Source organism: Hipposideros armiger, unplaced genomic scaffold (genome assembly GCF_001890085.2).
Source record: "Hipposideros armiger isolate ML-2016 unplaced genomic scaffold, ASM189008v1 scaffold_11, whole genome shotgun sequence".
NCBI lineage: Eukaryota > Metazoa > Chordata > Mammalia > Chiroptera > Hipposideridae > Hipposideros > Hipposideros armiger.
Window position 1 is genome coordinate 7,753,190 of NW_017731361.1, and position 18,825 is coordinate 7,772,014.

Below are 18,825 nucleotides of genomic sequence, written 5' to 3' on the forward strand. Positions count from 1 at the left end.
GTGTGACTATCCAAATGTTGTTATTCCTCTCCCTCAGGCTCTGCCAAGCTTCTGCACAGAGCTCGAGCCCGGCCTGATGTCCTGCTGCTGTGCCTTATGAAAGCCATAAAAGTGTGTGTCATAAAACCCCCATGACAGAAATGACTGGAAAATAAATCTCTTCTCAGACATCTTTGCAGGGTTCCCAGAAACTGGGCAACCTCCTCTTGACTCAGCCTAGCAAATGATGTACAGAGAGCTAAGGAGGGCTTGTTTGAGGCTCCCAGCCCTCCCTGACTCCTGTGCTCTGAGGCCCCTGCAGCCCTTATATCCAGCGCCACTTAATCCTACCTGCAAAATGTACACCTACGTGCCTTGCACACTGTAGGGAGCTCTAAGACGGCTGGCTCTGACCTCAGGATGTTGAGGGTGGATTCCCAGCTCTGCTTAATTGCTGGCTGTACAGCCTTGGGCAAATTATTATACTATAGTATATTATTGCCTTGACTTTCTCATCTGTAAAATGGGAATAGTGATGATAACAATAGTATTTAGCCCTTTGGTTTCTTGTGAAGATTACATGAGGTAATGAAGTGCTTAGGAATGGGTGGCCCCTAGCAGGTGTTCTGTAAGTACTAACAACTCTTGTGGTTGTTGTGATTTCCAAAATTTGTTTTGGTTTTTCCCCATCTTAGTGAGATGATGAAATCTTTAAGGGCAAGACCATCCCTTCTTTTCAGCACCATCCTCATACGGCCCCACCTAGGGCTTGGAACGCTCAGAACAGGTGTAGGTTGGAGGGCATCAGACATTCCTAAATAGTGACTCTCCAGATGTTACAGGAGGCCTGCCAGTCAACATCTGTGGGCATGTAGCCTTTTGAGAAAAGCGACACCCACATTTGAGGGAAACCATTAGTTGAGAAGAGGCTGAGTTAGGGAACATCCAGGAAAGGTAAAGAACAAAAAGTAAAACTTCAGGGCCAGCTGAGTGGCTCAGTTGGTTAAGAGCTCGCTCAAGAGTGCAAGCTCTGAGCAACAGAGTCACCAGTTTGATTCCCGGTCCGAGCTGAGCTGCTGCTTAGCTGCCAACAGGTGGCAGGATGGCTTGGCTAAAAAAAAAAAGTAAAACTTCCACCCAAAAAATACCTCAATTGTTTGGTATTTAGTTCTTGATACCAGCAGAAGAGAGCATTGGCGGGACAGCGTCCTCACATCTGTCTTGGTGGTTTAGAAATGACCTCCTGAAAGCAGACACAACAAATATTCATTGACCGCTTAGGTGCTGTTCTAAAAGCTGCAGATACAAATAATACATTTTTCGTTGTTCTAAGAAGGGACCAAAATTAGGGGTCCCCTCCTTCTTAATGCAAGTCCTTGTTTTCATTCTTTTTTAGCACAAGGAGATGAAAATATCATGACACCTGGAAACAGACTGTCTGAAAGGTTTTACTCTCCCTTTATTTTCTATCAAATGCAGCGCCCTGAAAGGTGAGATGCATCAATTGTGCAGACAGCCTGAGGCGCCAAGCTTGTGTGGTTCGCTCAGTGAAGGGAGAAGACAGCAGAGGGCTTACTCCAAGGGCAGTCAAACCTTTTCAGGCACCACAGGCTGGGCCCTCCAGGCAGGGATGGTGGCCTTCAGTGGCAGCCAATCAAAACTATTTAAATCTAAATAGTAAGGGACACGCATCCCCTATTTCTGCAAAATTTTACAAATCCAGCAAGTATGCTACCCAGAAGGGGGCTTTAAGCGCTGGCTTTGGAAATGTCCCATGTTCTTTTCACTCACTGTAGACCCCTGAGCCCATCTCTAGAAGGGAGATCCAGATCTTGGTGGACTTTGCAGCCATGTCCTGTGAATCCCATGAGAAAGAGAAATTGTTCCACGACCAACCATGTCAGAGGTCTCAGCATTTGAGACACTTCGAAAATAACAAGAGACAACAAGTACATGGCAACTTTCCGAAAATACAAGTGAACGTGACATTGTCACATGATGTCTGGGGCTCACGAAATTTTTCAGAACAGGTTTTTGTTTTGTTTTTTTAACCTACTTTCTGTCCTACTTCAATTTGCTTCTCCAGCTGTCTTCCCCAAAGTGAGACCCATAGAGCAGTAAAAATTGACAAGGCCTTAGAAAAAATCCTATTAAACCTTACCTAAACCAGATGAAAGAATTTAGGACCATGTAGATTAAATAACTTGCCCAGGGTTATATGGTGGAAAAGCAGCAAAGCAGAGAGCCACGCCCAGGGAAATCTGAATTCAGGACCCTGGTTCCTAAGGATTATACTATATTGTCTCGTGATTGGTTTTGACCTGCTGTTTTCCCAATCCAATTCTCCCTGTGGGGCCATTTCCCTTAGTTCAGCAAATGACTTTCAGTCCCACTTTCTCCACCATAAAAAGCTACTTTCTAAGGATGTCAGGTCATGTCATCTGTTATCAGAAGTGGGTAGAGCATGGAAACTTCTAGATGTTCAGAGACTGTTCATCTTTGGGATGCTTCTGTCTGGAAAATGTGAGGGAAGGACCACAGATAGGATGGACAGAAGGTTTCTCACACAGCCTGCATTGTCCTGGTGAGCAGTGGCCTTAATCACCGATCCCCAGGACCTAGCATGGCAGTCAGTACCTAGTCGATGTGTAACAAGTATCTTCTATGAATAAACGCCATGAGGACAGCAGACTTAAGAGGGACTTTGCTTGTTTAAATTTTATAGCCTTTACTGAGGCCTAGTGAGAGGAGTGAATTATAATTATGGCCAAGCAGTTACTTCTTCAAGTAGACTGTTAGGACTAAGAGGGCAAGGGTTATAATTAAGGTTTTGGTTATTTCAGAAACCACTAATAGTACTCATCCCATCAGACTTGGCTTTGGTGCTAAAACCCTGCCTTGAAGGCAGCAGGCCATTTGGGCTCAGGAAAGCATGAGGTAAAAAATGGGACAGGGAGTGACAGGGCTGGGAACGCTTGTGCCCAACCAAAGGACGCAGCTTAAGGGAAGAAGATTTTGTCTTGATGGTTTCAGGTGAGGGTTGCATTTTCTGCTTTTTCCCGAGACACCAAAGCAGAGCACAGCTATAGAGCGTGCCGGACCTCATCATTGGCTGGAGGCCTCAGGATACATGAGAATAGCCCAATCTAGTGTCAGAGAAGAGACCCCTGAATACATTTCCCCCACACATGGGGTCACCCATCACTGGGTCTTACCCCAAGGGAACTGGACTATTGCGGCTGGCCCTTGTGTCCTAGAGAATGGTTGCTGAATCTTTCCTTCTTAAATCCAGTCCCCTGAGAAAGTCCGATTGCCTACCTCGTCTCATCACACATCTATCTGCCTTGTTTGTCTCCCATCTCATAACAGTGACACGGTAACCATTTATTGTGCCAACTACTTTGCATGCATGTTCTGATTGAATTCTCACAAGAATCCAGTGAGGTAGCTATTATTATTGCCGCCTTTTATAGATGAGGAACCTAAGGCTCAGAGGAAGTGTGAGCCTCCCAGCCAGTAGATTACAGTGTCAAAACTCATACCCAGTTCAGACAACCCCAAAAGTCTATTCTCTTAGCCATAGCTTCATAGTTTCTCAAGGAGTTGCAGAAATCCATCTAATCAGTGACTGTCCCCATGGGATTCTTCTTGAGTAAAGCAGTGAGGCACTAGGGCACTCTGACAGCATGGGGGCCCACATCAGCTGGGATTTTCCAAGCTTCTATGCAGGTATTCCAAGTGCCACCTTTTCTCCCCAACAAAGGCCATCAGGCAAATAAATAAATCAGGAATTTATCTTCAGCAGACAGGGTTAATGAAAAAAAACACTTCATATCTGGTAAACAGCTCTTGGCAACCCTTCAAAGTACTATTATAACTATTAAAGAAACTGAATCAGTAATTTAAAATTTTGCCACAAGAAAAAAAAAACCCAGACACAGACAGGTTTATAGGTGAATTCTCTCACACTTTCAGGGAGGGGATGCTTCCGTTTTTTACAAACTCTTCCAAAGACTGGAAGAAAAGAAAACATTCCCCAACTCATTCATGAAGCAAAGATATTCCTAATGTGAAAACAAAGAAAAACACAACATAAGACAGGAAAAGCTGAGTTCTACCTCACTTATAGACACAGATGCAAAAACCCTCAAGTGTATATTAGCAAAGCAAACGCAGGTTTGCTTGGAAAGGCTGGTTTAACATTACAAAATTGATGGGTGTAATTTGTCACCTTACTAGATCAAAGGAGAAAAACCATGTGATCTTTTTAATAGATATAGGAAAACAAATGATACAATCCTGTATCCACTCATTATATATTTTTAAAATCTTAACAAACTAGAAATAAAAAAGAACTTCCTTAGCATGATAAATGAAATCTATATAAAATCCACAGCAAACATCATACTTAGTGATGACATGTTGACAGCGTTCCCTTTAAGATTCAGAAAAAAACAGAATGCCTGTTATGTTTCTGCTCTATGCTGTCCCTCCTGGGGGGCCTGGCCAGGACAGACAGTAAGGCAGGCCAAAGAAATAAGAGGTTAAATATTTGAAAGGAAGAAACATAGCTGTCATTATTGGCAGATGATATTGTTGTCTATATAAGGAACTCAAAAGAATCTAGAACAATGGATTAGGAATGAATGAGTTTAGCATGGTTGCTGGGGACAAGTCAATACAAGAAAATTAATTGTATTGCTGTACTCTAAAAAGAAAACAAAGAGTTAGAAAAATCTTTTTTTTTAAAATGCCATTTATGACAGCAACTAAATTATTTAAATCCTTGGGAATAAATCCTACAAAAGACATGTAAGCCCTTTATGGAGAAAATTTACAAAATTTTATTAGAAGACATTAAAGAAGACCTAAAATAAATGAAGAATTCTATCATGCTCTTGAATATTTTAAAGATGTTGAATCTCCCCAAATTTATTTATAAATTCAAATCCCAATGGGTTGTTTGTTTGTTTATTTGTTTGTTTGGAACTCAAAAGGTGATTCAAAAATGTAAATGGAAGAACGAAAAGCCAACAGCCAAGATACTTCTAAAGAAGAAGATGATAGAATTAGGTTGGAGTGAGGAGTGGAATCTACCCTATCAGATATCAGATTTTATTTCTAAATCTATAGCATTAAGATGGCATGGATTTAGCAGAGGCATTCTATTAAACCAACAGAACCCAAAAATAGACTCAACATGGAGGCTTGATTTATGACAGAGTGGGCTTTGCAGATTAGAAGGAAAAGGTGAGCTATGGTGCTGGGCTAATTGGGTATCCATGTGGAAAAAGATGAAATTGGATTCTTCCCTTGTCAAAAATTAATTCCAGGTGGATTAAAAACTCAAATGTGAAAGGCAAAACTATAAAGCTTTTAGAAGATAATATAGAAGTACATCTTTATGACCTTGAGATAAAAAAATTTGTGTTCAAGATTTTTTTTAAAGTGTAAACCATAAGAGAATATATTGTAAATATGACTATTAAAAATAAGAACTTCAGGTCATCAAAAGACACCATGGAGCTACAAATAATTCATATAGAAAATATTAGAACTTAAGAAAATAATAAATAACCCAATAGAAGGGAAAAATAGACAAAGGACATGAACAGGCATTCCATATAAGAAATAAGAATGGCCCATAAACATTTGAAAAGAAACTCAAGCTCATTAGTACTCAGAGAAATTAATTGGAAACCAAAATGAGATATCATTTCACACCCACCATAGGCAGGTATTCAAAAGCGGTGTTACCACGTGCTGGCAAGATTGTGGGGTAACAGGAATCGTCATTTGCTGCTGGTGGGAGTGTAAACTGTTATGGCCATGCTGGGAAAAGGTTTGTTGTTACCTAATAAAAGTGAGCAGGCTTATACCCTATGGGCCATCAATTCCACTTGTCCGTGTATATCTTGGAACAACTCTTGGACGTGTGCACAGGGGACATAAACCAAAACACCCATAGCAACGTTGTTCATAAGCCTAACCCGAAAACTGCCCAAATGACACATAAATGATAGAATGGTTACATGGTGGTATATGCATACAATGAAATGAGACAGCAGTGAAATGTAGCCACAAATACACACAAAAACTTAGTGTTGAGCAGACGATTCAAGTCACAGAAGAATATACCCAATATGAATCCATTCGTACTGTGCTCAAAAACTAGCAAAGCTAAACAACATAGGGTTGAGGGATGTATTCCAAGGTGTTAAGAATTACACAGAAAGGCACTAGCATGACTAACACAAATTTCAGGATTGTATCTACCTCCAGGGGTGGGGGGTTGGGGGAGAAGAGATCTAATTATAGAGGACTGTGCCTAGGACCAAATAAGGTCCACACAATGCAATGACTGCATGTGGCTCTTAAGTCTCTCAATCTAGAAAGGAGAAGGAATTTTTAACTTCATAAAAAGAGATGGCCAACTCCAGATTATCCAGAGTGGTGGGAACAGAAACTACCAAATAATACCTGATTTTCTGTCTCTAAAATGCAGCCCTTCTCCTAACGCTGAGGGGACACCCAGTAGGTTCCAGGCCCTTCTTAGCTCTTGGGAATACCCATATGCAGGACCACAAGAAGCTTCTCTGGAGAAGTTCACACTCTGCTGAGGCAGACAGTCACCCATGCCCACTAAGGTCCAGAAAGGCATGTGCCCTGGAGGAGAGAGCTGCCTGCCATAGCAGGGGCCAGGTGGGGGGCGGCAAATGCAATTTTTTTAAAAGCTGGGAATCTTTTCCTCCCGAAGAGGAGTAGGGTTGCTTGTTCCTATCCCCTATCACATCCTTGGGCCCTGCTCTCAGTCCAGGACCTTGCAGGGCTGTTGCACAAAAGGAGGTGCTCTGTCTACCCCATCCCCAGGCAGCAGCTAATCTCTTTGCAGAGCAAAATAAGTAATATTTATTGAGCCCTTACAAAGCACTAAACAATTTACATGGATTGTGTTAGTCAATCTGACAACAACACTATGAGAGAGATGCTATGATTACCCCCACTGTACAGGTGAGGAAAGGGAGGCTCCCCAGAATTCCATCACTAGCCCGAGATCACAGACCCTGGTGAATACTAGAGCCACATGCCTGAGTGCCAAGCTAGACGCCCGCCCTCCCCAGATTCCTGAGGGGGAGCCACCTTCTCTATGCCTGTGTGGCTGCTGGGGAAGGCGCAGGGGCCGGTGGAATGCTGCAACTCTGTGCCAGGCTCCATCCCACTTTCCTGCCCCATTTAATACCTCAAGACCTGAAAACGCCCAGAGGCCACACAGCTGTGGATTCTTCTGTTACTGATAAAGACTTCTTCTAAATGAATCATTTCCTTCAAAAAGGAGGAAAACAATATTTTTAGATAGTAGCAGAAAATACCCACTCTCTGATCCTGCTCAGGTCCCCAAACAGTGTGACAGGAAGTACCAGTTCCTGGAGGGTCTCGCATCTAGCCTCAAACCTCTTGTGGACCTAACGTCACAACTGACCCCAGAGAACCAGTCCCCAGGCTCTGTCACTCAGGAAGGCTGGGGCTCCACCTTCGATCCCAGTGGCAGGAACAGACTTGCCTCCTGGAATGTTGACCATCCATACATGGGTGTCTTCTTTACTGGGTGGGGCCTTCATTTCTGTCCTGTTCTGTCTTCCTCCTTCCCTGCCAGTGTCACCTTTCTCTGCCTTTCTCTCTTTTCCTGTCACTGCAGTCACTTCATTCATTAATTCACTCATTCTTTTTTCTTTTCTCCGTATTTATTGAGCCCCTTTCTGATCCGTAGGTTTCCACTCTTGATTTTCTCTCCTATTCTGGTGGGCCCCCTGACCTAAGGGTCACTTGCTAGCTGCCCGCTATTAAGCTGAGCTCTCCCTGTCCCCTTTGCTGACCATTCCAGAGCTTGGGCTGGGTCAAGGTATGACCATTTGAATGGTTCCTGCCAACTAGATAACATATTCAAATTTGAACGGTTTTTTTGAGCCACAGTTAACATACAATAAAGTTGAACAATTTTAAGCATACAGTTCAATGACTTGTGGCAAATGCATAGAGGTGGGTAATGACTACCAAAATCAAGATGTAGAACATTTCCATCGTCCCAGAAAGTTTTCTTGTGCCCTTTTGCAAAATCCCTTTTCCTCACCCCGGCTCTTGGCCATCCTTAATCTATTTTCTGTTGATATGGTTTGGGCTGTTTTTAGGAATGTCACATAAATGGTATCATAGACTATCTAGTCTTGTGTGTCCTTTATTTAGGATGATAAGATGCATCCATGTTGTTGCATGTATTGCTGAGAAGTATGCCACTGTCGTTGTACTACAATTTGTTGATTCATTCACCCATTGGTTGGCATTTGGGTAGTTTCCAGTTTGGGGCTAAAACGAATAAAGCTGCTATGAACATGCACGTACGAGTCCTTGAGTGGACGTATGTTTTCATTTTGCTTAGGTAAATACTTATGAGTAGGATTGCTGAGTAGGGTGGTAAGTGTATATGTAACTTTATTTTTAAAATGGCCAACTTGTTTCCCACTTGGTGGCATCACTTTACATTGCCACCAGCAGTATATAACACTTCTATTTTCTCCACCTTCTCACCAACACTCAGTATGGTCAGTCCTTTTAACCTTAGTCTTTCTTATAGGTGGATAGTGGTATCTCATAGTAGTTTCAATTTGCTTTTTTTAAAAATAATTGCTGATGTTGAGAATCTTTTTTATGCACTTCTTGGCCACTCAGTATATCTTCTTTTGTGGTATCTTTTGCCCATTTCTTTTTGGGTTGTAGAAGTTTTTCTGATCTTTTCTTAATCTCTTTTCTTCTTCCTTCATCCCTCTATCCCTCTGGATGTCTCTCTCTTTGCCCCTCTGTCCCAGCTCCTGACTCCCTGCCCCATTCTCAGACTCATCCACTAGCTCCCTCCCCCCCTTATCCTCCTTTGCCTCCTTCTTCTTCCTTCTCCACTCGTGTCCTCCCTTCCCCTCCAGGACACCTCAAAACCTGAGAACATGGCCTCCTTTCCCATTCCATATCAGAAAGAGCTCCATCACAAGCCCGCCGATTTGAGTCCTGGCCAGGTTCTGTGCTCCAAATAAAGGGGAATAACCCCCTCCCCAGATGAAGGCCTAGAGAAGTGAAAAGGCAGAGCCTAGTATAATAGAGGGGTGGCTTTGCATTCTAGTATCTTCCTCCTCCCTAAAGATTAGTGGTGTTAAGGATAGAAGGGCTTTTTACTCAACCATAACATTGGAAAGTCACGGGTGTCAAGTGACGTTCATCCTGCTTAATCAGTGGTCCAACAGTCTCCGCAAACATGAGATTAGTTGTTCGTATAACAAGGCTCTCCCTTGGCACAGCTCCCATGCCCAGCAGGGATTGACCTTGCCCAGTCACAGGGAGGGACATGCCTAGCCCAAAAGCCAGCTCCTTTTCATCTCTGTTTGAGGGAACCGATGTGACTATGTTTGATGGCAAGATTCAGGACACTTAGTGCAGTGTTATAGCACCTCAGATGTGTGACCATGGAATGCTCTTTTTTTTAAAAGCTTCATTAAGATATAATTCACATACCATACGATTCACCATTTAAGGTATATGATTCAGTGGTTTTTAGTATATTCACAGATATGTGCAACCATTATTACCACAGTTGTATATATCATCACCTCAAAGAGAAACCCTGTACCCTTTAACTATCACTCCCCATATCTACCTATGTCCCCAGCCCCTGGAAACCACTCATCTACTTTCTATTTCTATAGATTTGCCTATTCTGGGCATTTCATGTAAATGGAATCATGTAATCTGGCTTCTTTTACTTAGCATAATGTTTTCAAGGTTTATGCATGTTCTAGCATGTATCATACTTCATTTTTATGACTAAATAGTACTCCATTATATGGATGTACCACATTTTGTTTATCCGTTCATCAGTCAATGGACATTTGGGTTATTGCCATGTTTTGCTATTATAAATAGCGCTGCTGTAAAAACTCATGTACAGATTTTTGTGTGGACCTATGTTTTCATTTCTCTTGGGTGTTTACTAGGAGTGGACTTACTGGGTAATTTGGTAATTCTATGTTTGATTGTTTGGGGAACTGCCAGATTTTCCCAAAAAGGCCAAACCATTTTACATTCCCACCAGCACTGTATGAGGGCTTTAATTTCTCTACAGTCTCACCAACTCATGTTATCTGATTGGAATGGTGTTCTGATCCTATAACCAGATTCTCATCATGTCACACATACATACCCAGCCACACATACACTTACACAGCCATCAACACAGACACACACAAAACTATAGTCATGCATACCTGCACATACCTCTAGAGTTCACATACATGCACACAGAATTCCAGATAGACATTTACAGTCACATATACAGCCATACATACATATATAATCACATGTGACAGCATATGTGCATATCATAGACCCACATGCATGAATCTAAAATAGGCCAATGCCATCACACATCTACATACAATTCTCATAGGTTCTAGACAACTACATACACTTGCCCAGAGAGCCAGAGACACATGCACTCAGCAATTCACTCACACCTGCCCAAACACACAACCACAAGCAATAGTTGTACCCACAAAAGCATAGCCCTAAAACGGCACACATATGTAGTTACCATGAATTATGGGTGGGTAGCTGAAGACAGATTGAATATATTTACTCTGGAGCATGGGGATGGTTGAGGTTTTCATAGCCCTTAGTGTACTGAATAAGAAAACCATTTCTTTCATGTGTTCTTTAAGCTACCCAGCATATTGAACATATGAAAGACAAGGATGAACAAGACATAGCCCCTGCCCTCAGGAAACTTAGAGTCTAGTCGGGGGATGGTCAGTAAATAAACAAGGAAACAATCAATCTGATATGTATCAATAAGGAAATAAGCAAAGTAGTATGTTAGATTATAGGCCAGGTGCCAGGATGGTAGAGTGTTTCCAGGGCGTTTTAATATTGTTCCTCCCTCTTTCATCCAGGAAAAGTGAAAAGGATTAAGAGTCACCTTCCATAAATCACTGAATAAACTGGTGTGTGTGTTGTGTGGGGGCAGGGGTGGGGGGGCGGGCGGAGGCAATGAAGGAGGGATACTCAAGACCTCAACTACCTGGTTTTACATTTTGTCTCATATTAGTTGGGTGATCTTTCTTTCCCTCAGTTTCTCATCCAGAAATGGGGATAATAGTAGTACCTTTAATAAGGATTAAATTAGCTTGTACAGCGCTTAGAAATGCCTGGTAAGTGTTAAGTTCTCAATCAATATTAGCCATTGTGTCATATTCCGAGAGTAGGTTTTCATAGAGGGAGGTGAGTGCACTGGGAGATGGGATGGGAGGGGCCGGGGGAACAGGTCCAGGAGTCTGGACGTGCTCTGCGGTTGTGAACCCAATGGGCCTTCATCCTCTGCTGTATCGGGCAGCTTTTTGGAATGTGGTCTTGGCATGCCACCCCATCAAGACATAAACCAACCTGTCCCCACCCTGCTTTGCCCGCAGCCACTAACCACAGAGACGACACATGATGGGTGGCACTGGGCGTGGCCGTCTGTGTTCAGCAGCATCAGGACTTTCTGGAGCTGCTCTGCTGGGGGCCTCGCTTGTGGCATTCACTGGCTCTGCTTGGCTGTCTTTTCTCCCTGTATAGGTCAGCATTTATCATCCCACACCTGCCTCCCCAGGACATTCCACGGCCATCGTCAGCCTGGCCGGCTCCCAGCAACATCTCTCAGCCAACAACATGTGAGTAAAACACTCAGCACCCCCAGGCCCCAGTCCTGGCACAGAGGGGTCACCTTTGCCATCCTGCCTTCGACCATCACCACTCTCAAACCATCCCCTCCAGAGAGACAACAGTTTCCCTTCCTGTACAAGCACCAAGAGAAAAACTGGTGAAAAAAAGACAAAGTAGCAAACCACGTCATCCTAGCTCATTATTTTACAAAAGTAGAAAGAGCCTAGAAGATTAGATAGCAAAACATGGCTGGGAGATTGGGTGGTGAGCAATTTCTATTGTCTTCCTTTAGATTCAGAATGTTGGGTTATAAATAGACGTTGCTTTAGTAATCAGTGAAAAATAAATGTAGCGTTCTAGAGGAGGGGGAAAAAACCCTGCAGATGAGAACACTTTCCACCAACCCCTCTGCTGAAACCTTTCAATCTCTCACAGTCCTTAGAATCTAAAAGGACGCCCTGATGTCTAGCCTGAAGGTCATATACTGGGAACCCCTGAGTCTGGCGCACCAAAGTGGGTTGTTTTTTTTAATGCCTTTAGTCAGCCAGGCATTCTCACTTCCACAGCCTCACTATTCCCCTGTGCCTTCATCCCTGACTCACAGATGGATGGGACCTTCCTGACCCCTCCGTGGACTTCAGAGTAGAAAGGACTGCTCTCACTCGAACACATTTTTGCAGCAGGAAGCCCGTTCCCCTCCATCCCACCACACAGCCAGCATTCCACTGTGTGCCAGAGAACTAAAGCTGAACCTGCCTCCCTCCTCCCAGTGTCTACCTCCCTGCCCATATTCAGCCAGCTCTTCAGGCCATTCCTGGGAGTCAAACAGGTCGCTCCTCTCAGGAGAGGGTGTGGATCACAGAGGCTTCCAGCTGACCTCCTATTTCCCTGAACCTTGCTGGCTGCAACCGTTGTCTTGGGTAATGCTCTAAGCTGTGGGAGAATTCACCCTCAGTACAGCAGCACGCCTGGGGTTGAGACCTGGCTCTGCCACTAATTCCTGGTCACCAACTCCTTTCCCTATTCTAGGCCAGTTTCCTCATTGTCCAAATGCTGATGGGGCCTAAATGAGTGATTTTCAGCTGTGTGAGAGTCTGTGGGGGAGGGGGAGATGGAGAGGGCAGGTTCAGCCCCTTTTGTCTGCCTTATATATTGAGGTTTCGGTTTTCAGAGGTTGTTATTGCTAACCACTGGGCTGAGGGTCCGTCTCCCTTCACCCTCCGCTGCTTCCCTGCCCTCCCCTAGGTGTGTACACCGCCTTTCTTCACCAGCCCCTGTGTCTCCCCAGGTTTGTAGCCCTGCACTCCTACTCAGCGCATGGACCCGATGAGCTGGACCTGCAGAAGGGAGAAAGCATCCGGGTCCTGGGGAAGCATCAGGACGGCTGGCTCAGGGGCGTGTCCTTGGTCACGGGGCGAGCCGGCATCTTCCCCAACAACTACGTCATCCCTGTTTTCAGGTGTGTCCGCTCTAACCTCAGGCATCGGGGTGTCAGGGCTTCTAGGCTAGGGGCCAGCTGTGGGTTGAATTCCTGAAGGACTCGATGCTCTTTCAGAGTGTGGGCCAAAAACCAGCTTTTGCCCTAGTACCCTCCTAACATTTTAATTAAAAAAAAAAATAGCAAAAATAGTTATCTTTTTTATGGCTCTTCACAGTTTACAAACACTTTCACTTTTTTTTTTTTTAAAGATTTTTATTGGGGAATTGGGGGATGGGAACAGTGATAGGGAATTGGGGGAAGGGGAACAGACAAGTTGCTGTCGTTTTGTTCTTCAGTCTAGTTGTGGAGGACGTTGCTTCACTGGCCCAAGTTGGCACCATCATTGCGCTCTTCCCGGGCGAGGCAGATCAGTTGCCGGCTTCTGGATGGCCACTCACTGCAGCTGCTGGCCGCTCACGCTGGCTGCTGGCTACACACGGTAGCCCATGGCAACCCACTGCCACAGGGGCTGCAGCCTACGCCGTCGCCGACGACTCACAGCAGCCCAGCTCCAGGTTGAGCTGTTGTTCAGCATCTTAGCTGTGGAGGGCAGTGTCACTGGCCCTCATATGTGGGATCCGAACCGGGGCCCTCTGGCGTCCCAAGCCAGTTCTTAACCATCGTGCCACTCGGCCGGCCCCACTTTCACATTTTTTAACATATTAACTATATCCAAGAATCCTGTAAGGATGATACTTACAGATGAGGAAGCTGATGTACAGAGCTAGGCAACCTGCCCAAAAACTAGATTTCAGGTTTTCTGTACAAACTCCCAAAATCCCACTTCACATCCTCCACCTCGATGCTCCCTCTAGTGGCAGAGTGGGGACATGTGACGGCCAGATGCCCAGCAAGAGCGTCTCAGGAAACATCCCAGGATGCTGGGCCATTAGCAGACTTTCCATGAACTCAGACCACTCTGTCCATCCACACCCTAGGTCAAATGCTGGTCACCCCGTGGGTCTTCTTTCCCAACCTTTTTATTCTGCGGCATACCTATGAATTTCACTGGCCCACCATTTTGCCTAGCCACCTCATACTACAATCGCAGTGCTCACAAACCCCAAAACGGGCCCGGCCGAGTGGCTCAGTTGGTTAAGAGCTCGCTCAAGAGTGCGAACTCTGAGCAACAGGGCCACCGGTTCGATTCCCGGCCCGAGCTGAGCTGCTGCTGAGCTGCCAACAGGTGGCAGGATGACTCAGCTAAAAAACAAAAAGAAAAAAAAAAACACCCAAAACTATCCACTACTCTTCCGACCTTCCCCCCACCAGCCCAGGCAAAGCCTGTCCCAGGCAGTGGGGCCATCACAACACACCCAAAGCTGTCTTTATGACACACCAGAGAGTCATCAGTGCAGGGAAAGTGATAATCCCCTTGTACTCTACAGGGCCCCTCCTGGAGTCATATGACCAGTGTGGGGGACCTGCATGTAGGTGGGGCACTGAGTCTGGAGGAGATCAGCAAGGATGGTGAGGAGAGAGGAAACCACCTCACAGGAAGAACTGAAACACTAAGGTTGTTTAAGCTGTAGGAAGAGAGACGGTAATAGACTGTGTAGACCAGGAAGTAGATTTGTTCCACAAGGGGGCAATGAACCCGTGGATACCGCTTAGAAGGGTTTGGTTTCATAAAAGGCTGCAGTTTCTAACCCATAGATTTTCCATCAGGCTATCTGGTGAGGTGATGGACCCTCTTTCTAGAAAGAGTACAGGCAAAGTCTGGGTTCCCACGGATCCAGCCTTGTATAAACAGATTTCTTCACATGGCAGAAAGTGGGAGTAGAAGATCATAGTTATTCCCTTCAATGAAAGGTTCTTGGGATTTGTTAGAAAGCTGCAAAATCTCCAAAGCGACACCAAGGGTGTCTATAATGGATGCATTAATTCATTTATTTGACAAATTTATTGAGCACTGACACATGTCAGGTACCTTTCTAGATGCTGGAGAAACGCCAGTGAACAAAATACACAAAATTCCTGCCCACAGCAGCTTACATTCTAGTGGAACAGGCAAAATACAAGATATATAAGTAATATATATGCTATGTTAATGATAAAGCCTAAGAAGAAAAACCAATCAGGAAAGGGGGATAGAATTCGTGTGGGAGTGATTAAAGTTGTAATAGCTTGGTCAGGGATGGCCTTTCTGAGAAGTGAGGACGAGTTAAGGAAATGAGGAGGCGAGCCATGTGAACCTCTGAAGAAAGTGTATTCCAGGTCAAAGGAATAGCCATGGCCCTGAACAAAGGCCCTGGGGTCGAAGTGTGCCTGACATGAAGCTAGCAGGGCCGAATTAAAGCAACTGAGGGGGACGTTGGTAGCAGATGAGGTCAGAATGGTCACAGGGGGTCAGATCATATAGAATTTCCGAGGTCATAATGAGGAATTTTACTTTAACCTTATTGCAGGGTTTTGAGCAGATCTAACTTCTGTTTTAACCCAACTCCCTCTAGTTGCTGGTTGAGAATAAACTGTACAGAGGAAAAGGTAGAAGAGAGATGAGTTAAGAATATATTGTAATAATCCAGGGGAGAGATTTTCAGCAGTGTGAGACTCTATGGAGGTGAACTGAACCAGGGTGCTAGCCGTGGAGGGAGGGACAAGTGATTAGAGTCTGGCTATGTTCTGAAGGTAGAGCCAACAGGATTTTCTGACAGATCAAATATTGGGTGAGAAAGAATAGAGGATTCAAGGTGAGTCCAACTTTTGCCCTAAGTCACTGGAAGATGGAGTTGCCTTTTACTGAGATGGAGGTGAAAACCAAAAGAACATGTTTTTCTGGGGGAGTGGGGAGGAGGAAAAGCTTATTTTGCAGCAGATTAAGTCTCAGATGCCTATTAGTAACCCTAGTAAGACATTGGTAAGCAGTTAAGTATACAAGTCTAGCATTTAAGAAAGAGGTTCAGGCCTGAGATGGCTTTTAAGTCCCTAACAATAGATGAAATCATCATGGTAAGATCAGGTGTATTGGAGAGAATGACAGTAAGCCAGGAGCTAAAATCTTCCAGGAATGAGCAACCTAGGGGGAAATGATGACTACAGCCAGGTGGTAGCATCTGATAATATGCACCAACACCGGGAAGTATGGAGGAGGCTGGGAGAATGATCTAGAAGCAACAATGAAGAGCAAGGAGGATGCCTACCCTAATTCATGAACAGTTTCTTCCGTGGGGTCTAACATGAATTCTTCAGGGCCATGCCTACTGCTAGGGCATTTGCTTATGCATCAGGCCTCAGCCCCATGTCCTGGTTATGCCAGGAAAGAGCCATTAATTAAGAGTGACCAGATAATTTGTCACCCAAACTAGGACACTTCTGAGCTAAGAGAGGGATGCTCTCATACAGCAGGTGTAAGTGGAGACTCTCCTGGGAAAGTCAGGACATACAGTCACCCTAACGGGGACGCATGTAGGACTCCATTCCATTGTATTTCCAGGCTCCAGCTTCTCTTTATCTCCTCCTTGGCTTTTTTTCTCTTGTGTTCCTGGGTATGTTGTGAGCATCTAGACTCACCTGCTCCCATATGGCTGCATGTCAGGTGATGGATGGCGTTTTAGCACCACAGATAGCCATTGAGTTCATCTTCCCCACTCCCAGCTCATAGAAACCTGAACATGTGTGTATGCTGAGGAACTACTTATGTCAATGGGTGTTTTTGCTTCTAAAGAAACAGCTTGTCCAAGAAGAAGTATATTCCCCCATCAAATTATATTCCCCTCAAGGCTATTAGGTGACAGAGGATGCATGCTTTCTGTGCATGTATGTTTTCCTGGTTGGCCTCCTCGACACAGAGAAAGTTCCCGTCCCCACTGATCCTGGACTTGGATAACATAGGTCCAATTTGTCTATCTGGGGGCAGCTCACCCTCGTTCTTAATCACCCTTTCCACTATGGGAGGTTTAGTTCCTCCCGTTTCTTAGGGCTGAATGATGCTCTCATTTGTCAGCTGGGTTTCTACTACTTTAAGCAGGTGATCTTAGAACTGAGTGGGTTGGAATACCTGTGTTTGCACTCTCGGATTCTGTGTGTGTGAGGCTCCCCCACCGCCTTTGTTTTCTGTTTGCAGTGATGGTTCTGCACTGGCACCAGCCCCCTTGATGTATAGTGCCACCTTTTAAAAACAGCCAGGGCTCAGAGATGTGAGGTTCCCCCTAAACATTTGAACTTTTGCACTTATTAGCACTGTTCCCTCATGAACTGAGCCAGCCAGAGTTTCACCACTAACTATAGATAGTCCAGAGTTGCCAGAATGCCAGCGTTTTGATATAAGATTCAGCAAGTGAGCCTTTTAATTACCAAGAGAGAAAATGGCCGCCATGCTATCCCAAGCTCCAGCCCTCTGTGCTAGATGGGGACGCCGACCTGTCCAGCTGTTGACCACAACTAGATCTCTGCTACCATGACATATTTCCCCCGATCCTCAAGGCATCTATTGGTTCAGGTTGTACAGGACATTTGTCATGTTGTCATCCAAACCCTATCTTAATAGCACAACCCTTTGGGTTTCCTCCTTCGTGCATAGTCTTGGTGGGAGGCAGAAGTTTCCCCCCTTTTCAGAGGCCAACTCCTCCTCCTCCTCCTCCTCAACCCATTACCACAGCTAAGGGGCAGGCTTTGCCCACCTGGTACTCCCTCTTGGGCCTTGGAAATTTGAACAAGGGAGGAAAGAATGTGGGCCAAGTTGAAGACCATTCATGGCAAGAACACAAGCCTCCCGCCTCAGATTCCCACTGCCGAGCTCTCGGCAGCCCCCCTTCCATCCTGTTTCCAAGCCCTTTCCACCCGCTCCTATTCCAACAAATTCCCTTCTGCCCAGTCGGCCAGGATAGTTCTCTTTCCTGCAACCTTCACTGGACATATGTGTCCTCCTGGTGCCTTAGGGATGGAGAAAAGTGACCCATGGGCCACCACGCATTTTCCTGTAACTTTCTACACAGAACTATACAAACAATGTCAGGGTCCAAGCTCGCACCTGACCAGGCAGCCACTGCCAGTGGTGAGCACGCAGAGCTGCCGTTGTGATGCCTCTTTCAAACACTGGGCAGACTCTTAAAGGTTCATGTATTGGACCTGCACACTCACAGCAGAGCAAATCAGACACAACATGGCTTCCTTCCACCCAGTTCCAACTGTCGTTCAGTCTCTCCATCTAGAAAACAGACAATGATGTCTACAGGTCTGGGGTGTTATGGGGACTAATTAATATAGGCGAGCAACGTGCTTTGATGTTAGAAGAAAGACGTAGAGGAATCCTGTGTTGGATGGGGGCCTTGAGATTTAGGAGTTTCTGGAATCCAGCCTAGTGCTGGGCTCAGAAAAAAATGAGGTTGCACCTCAGTCTGTAAACTGTCGTTCAAATAAGGGACTGCTAGAATAAGGCTGGTTTGGGCCTCACTATCTGTATTCTGTTCTTGCTGCAGCTGCTGAAGCAGTTTTTGAACCTGGCTTTCCTGTTTTCAGTCCATTTTGCAATGTCCAGCACCTTAAAGCCTCTGTTTAAAAGACAGGCAGACGCAGACTCTGCCATGGAAGCCAGTGCTGGGGCTTTCTTTCCACCGCCCAGCCCTCATCTCCAGAAAGTAGTCTGCACTCTTCCTGGTGAACCCACTCCTCTATACTGAGCATCA

General features: G+C 45.1%; 1 protein-coding gene across 3 annotated transcripts in view; it reads left to right on the forward strand.

The window, feature by feature from the left end:
- Positions 1-18,825, forward strand: part of SH3RF2 (SH3 domain containing ring finger 2) — a 108,753-nt gene that overhangs the window by 68,520 nt on the left and 21,408 nt on the right. For all 3 annotated transcript variants that reach the window (XR_002126332.1, XM_019663429.1, XM_019663420.1), the window contains exons 6-7: positions 11,632-11,726; positions 13,007-13,177. Coding sequence is in view for 2 of the 3 variants with exons in the window: in XM_019663429.1 (XP_019518974.1) it covers positions 11,632-11,726; positions 13,007-13,177 (266 nt within the window). In the remaining variant the exon portion in view is untranslated. The remainder of the gene's footprint in view (positions 1-11,631; positions 11,727-13,006; positions 13,178-18,825) is intronic.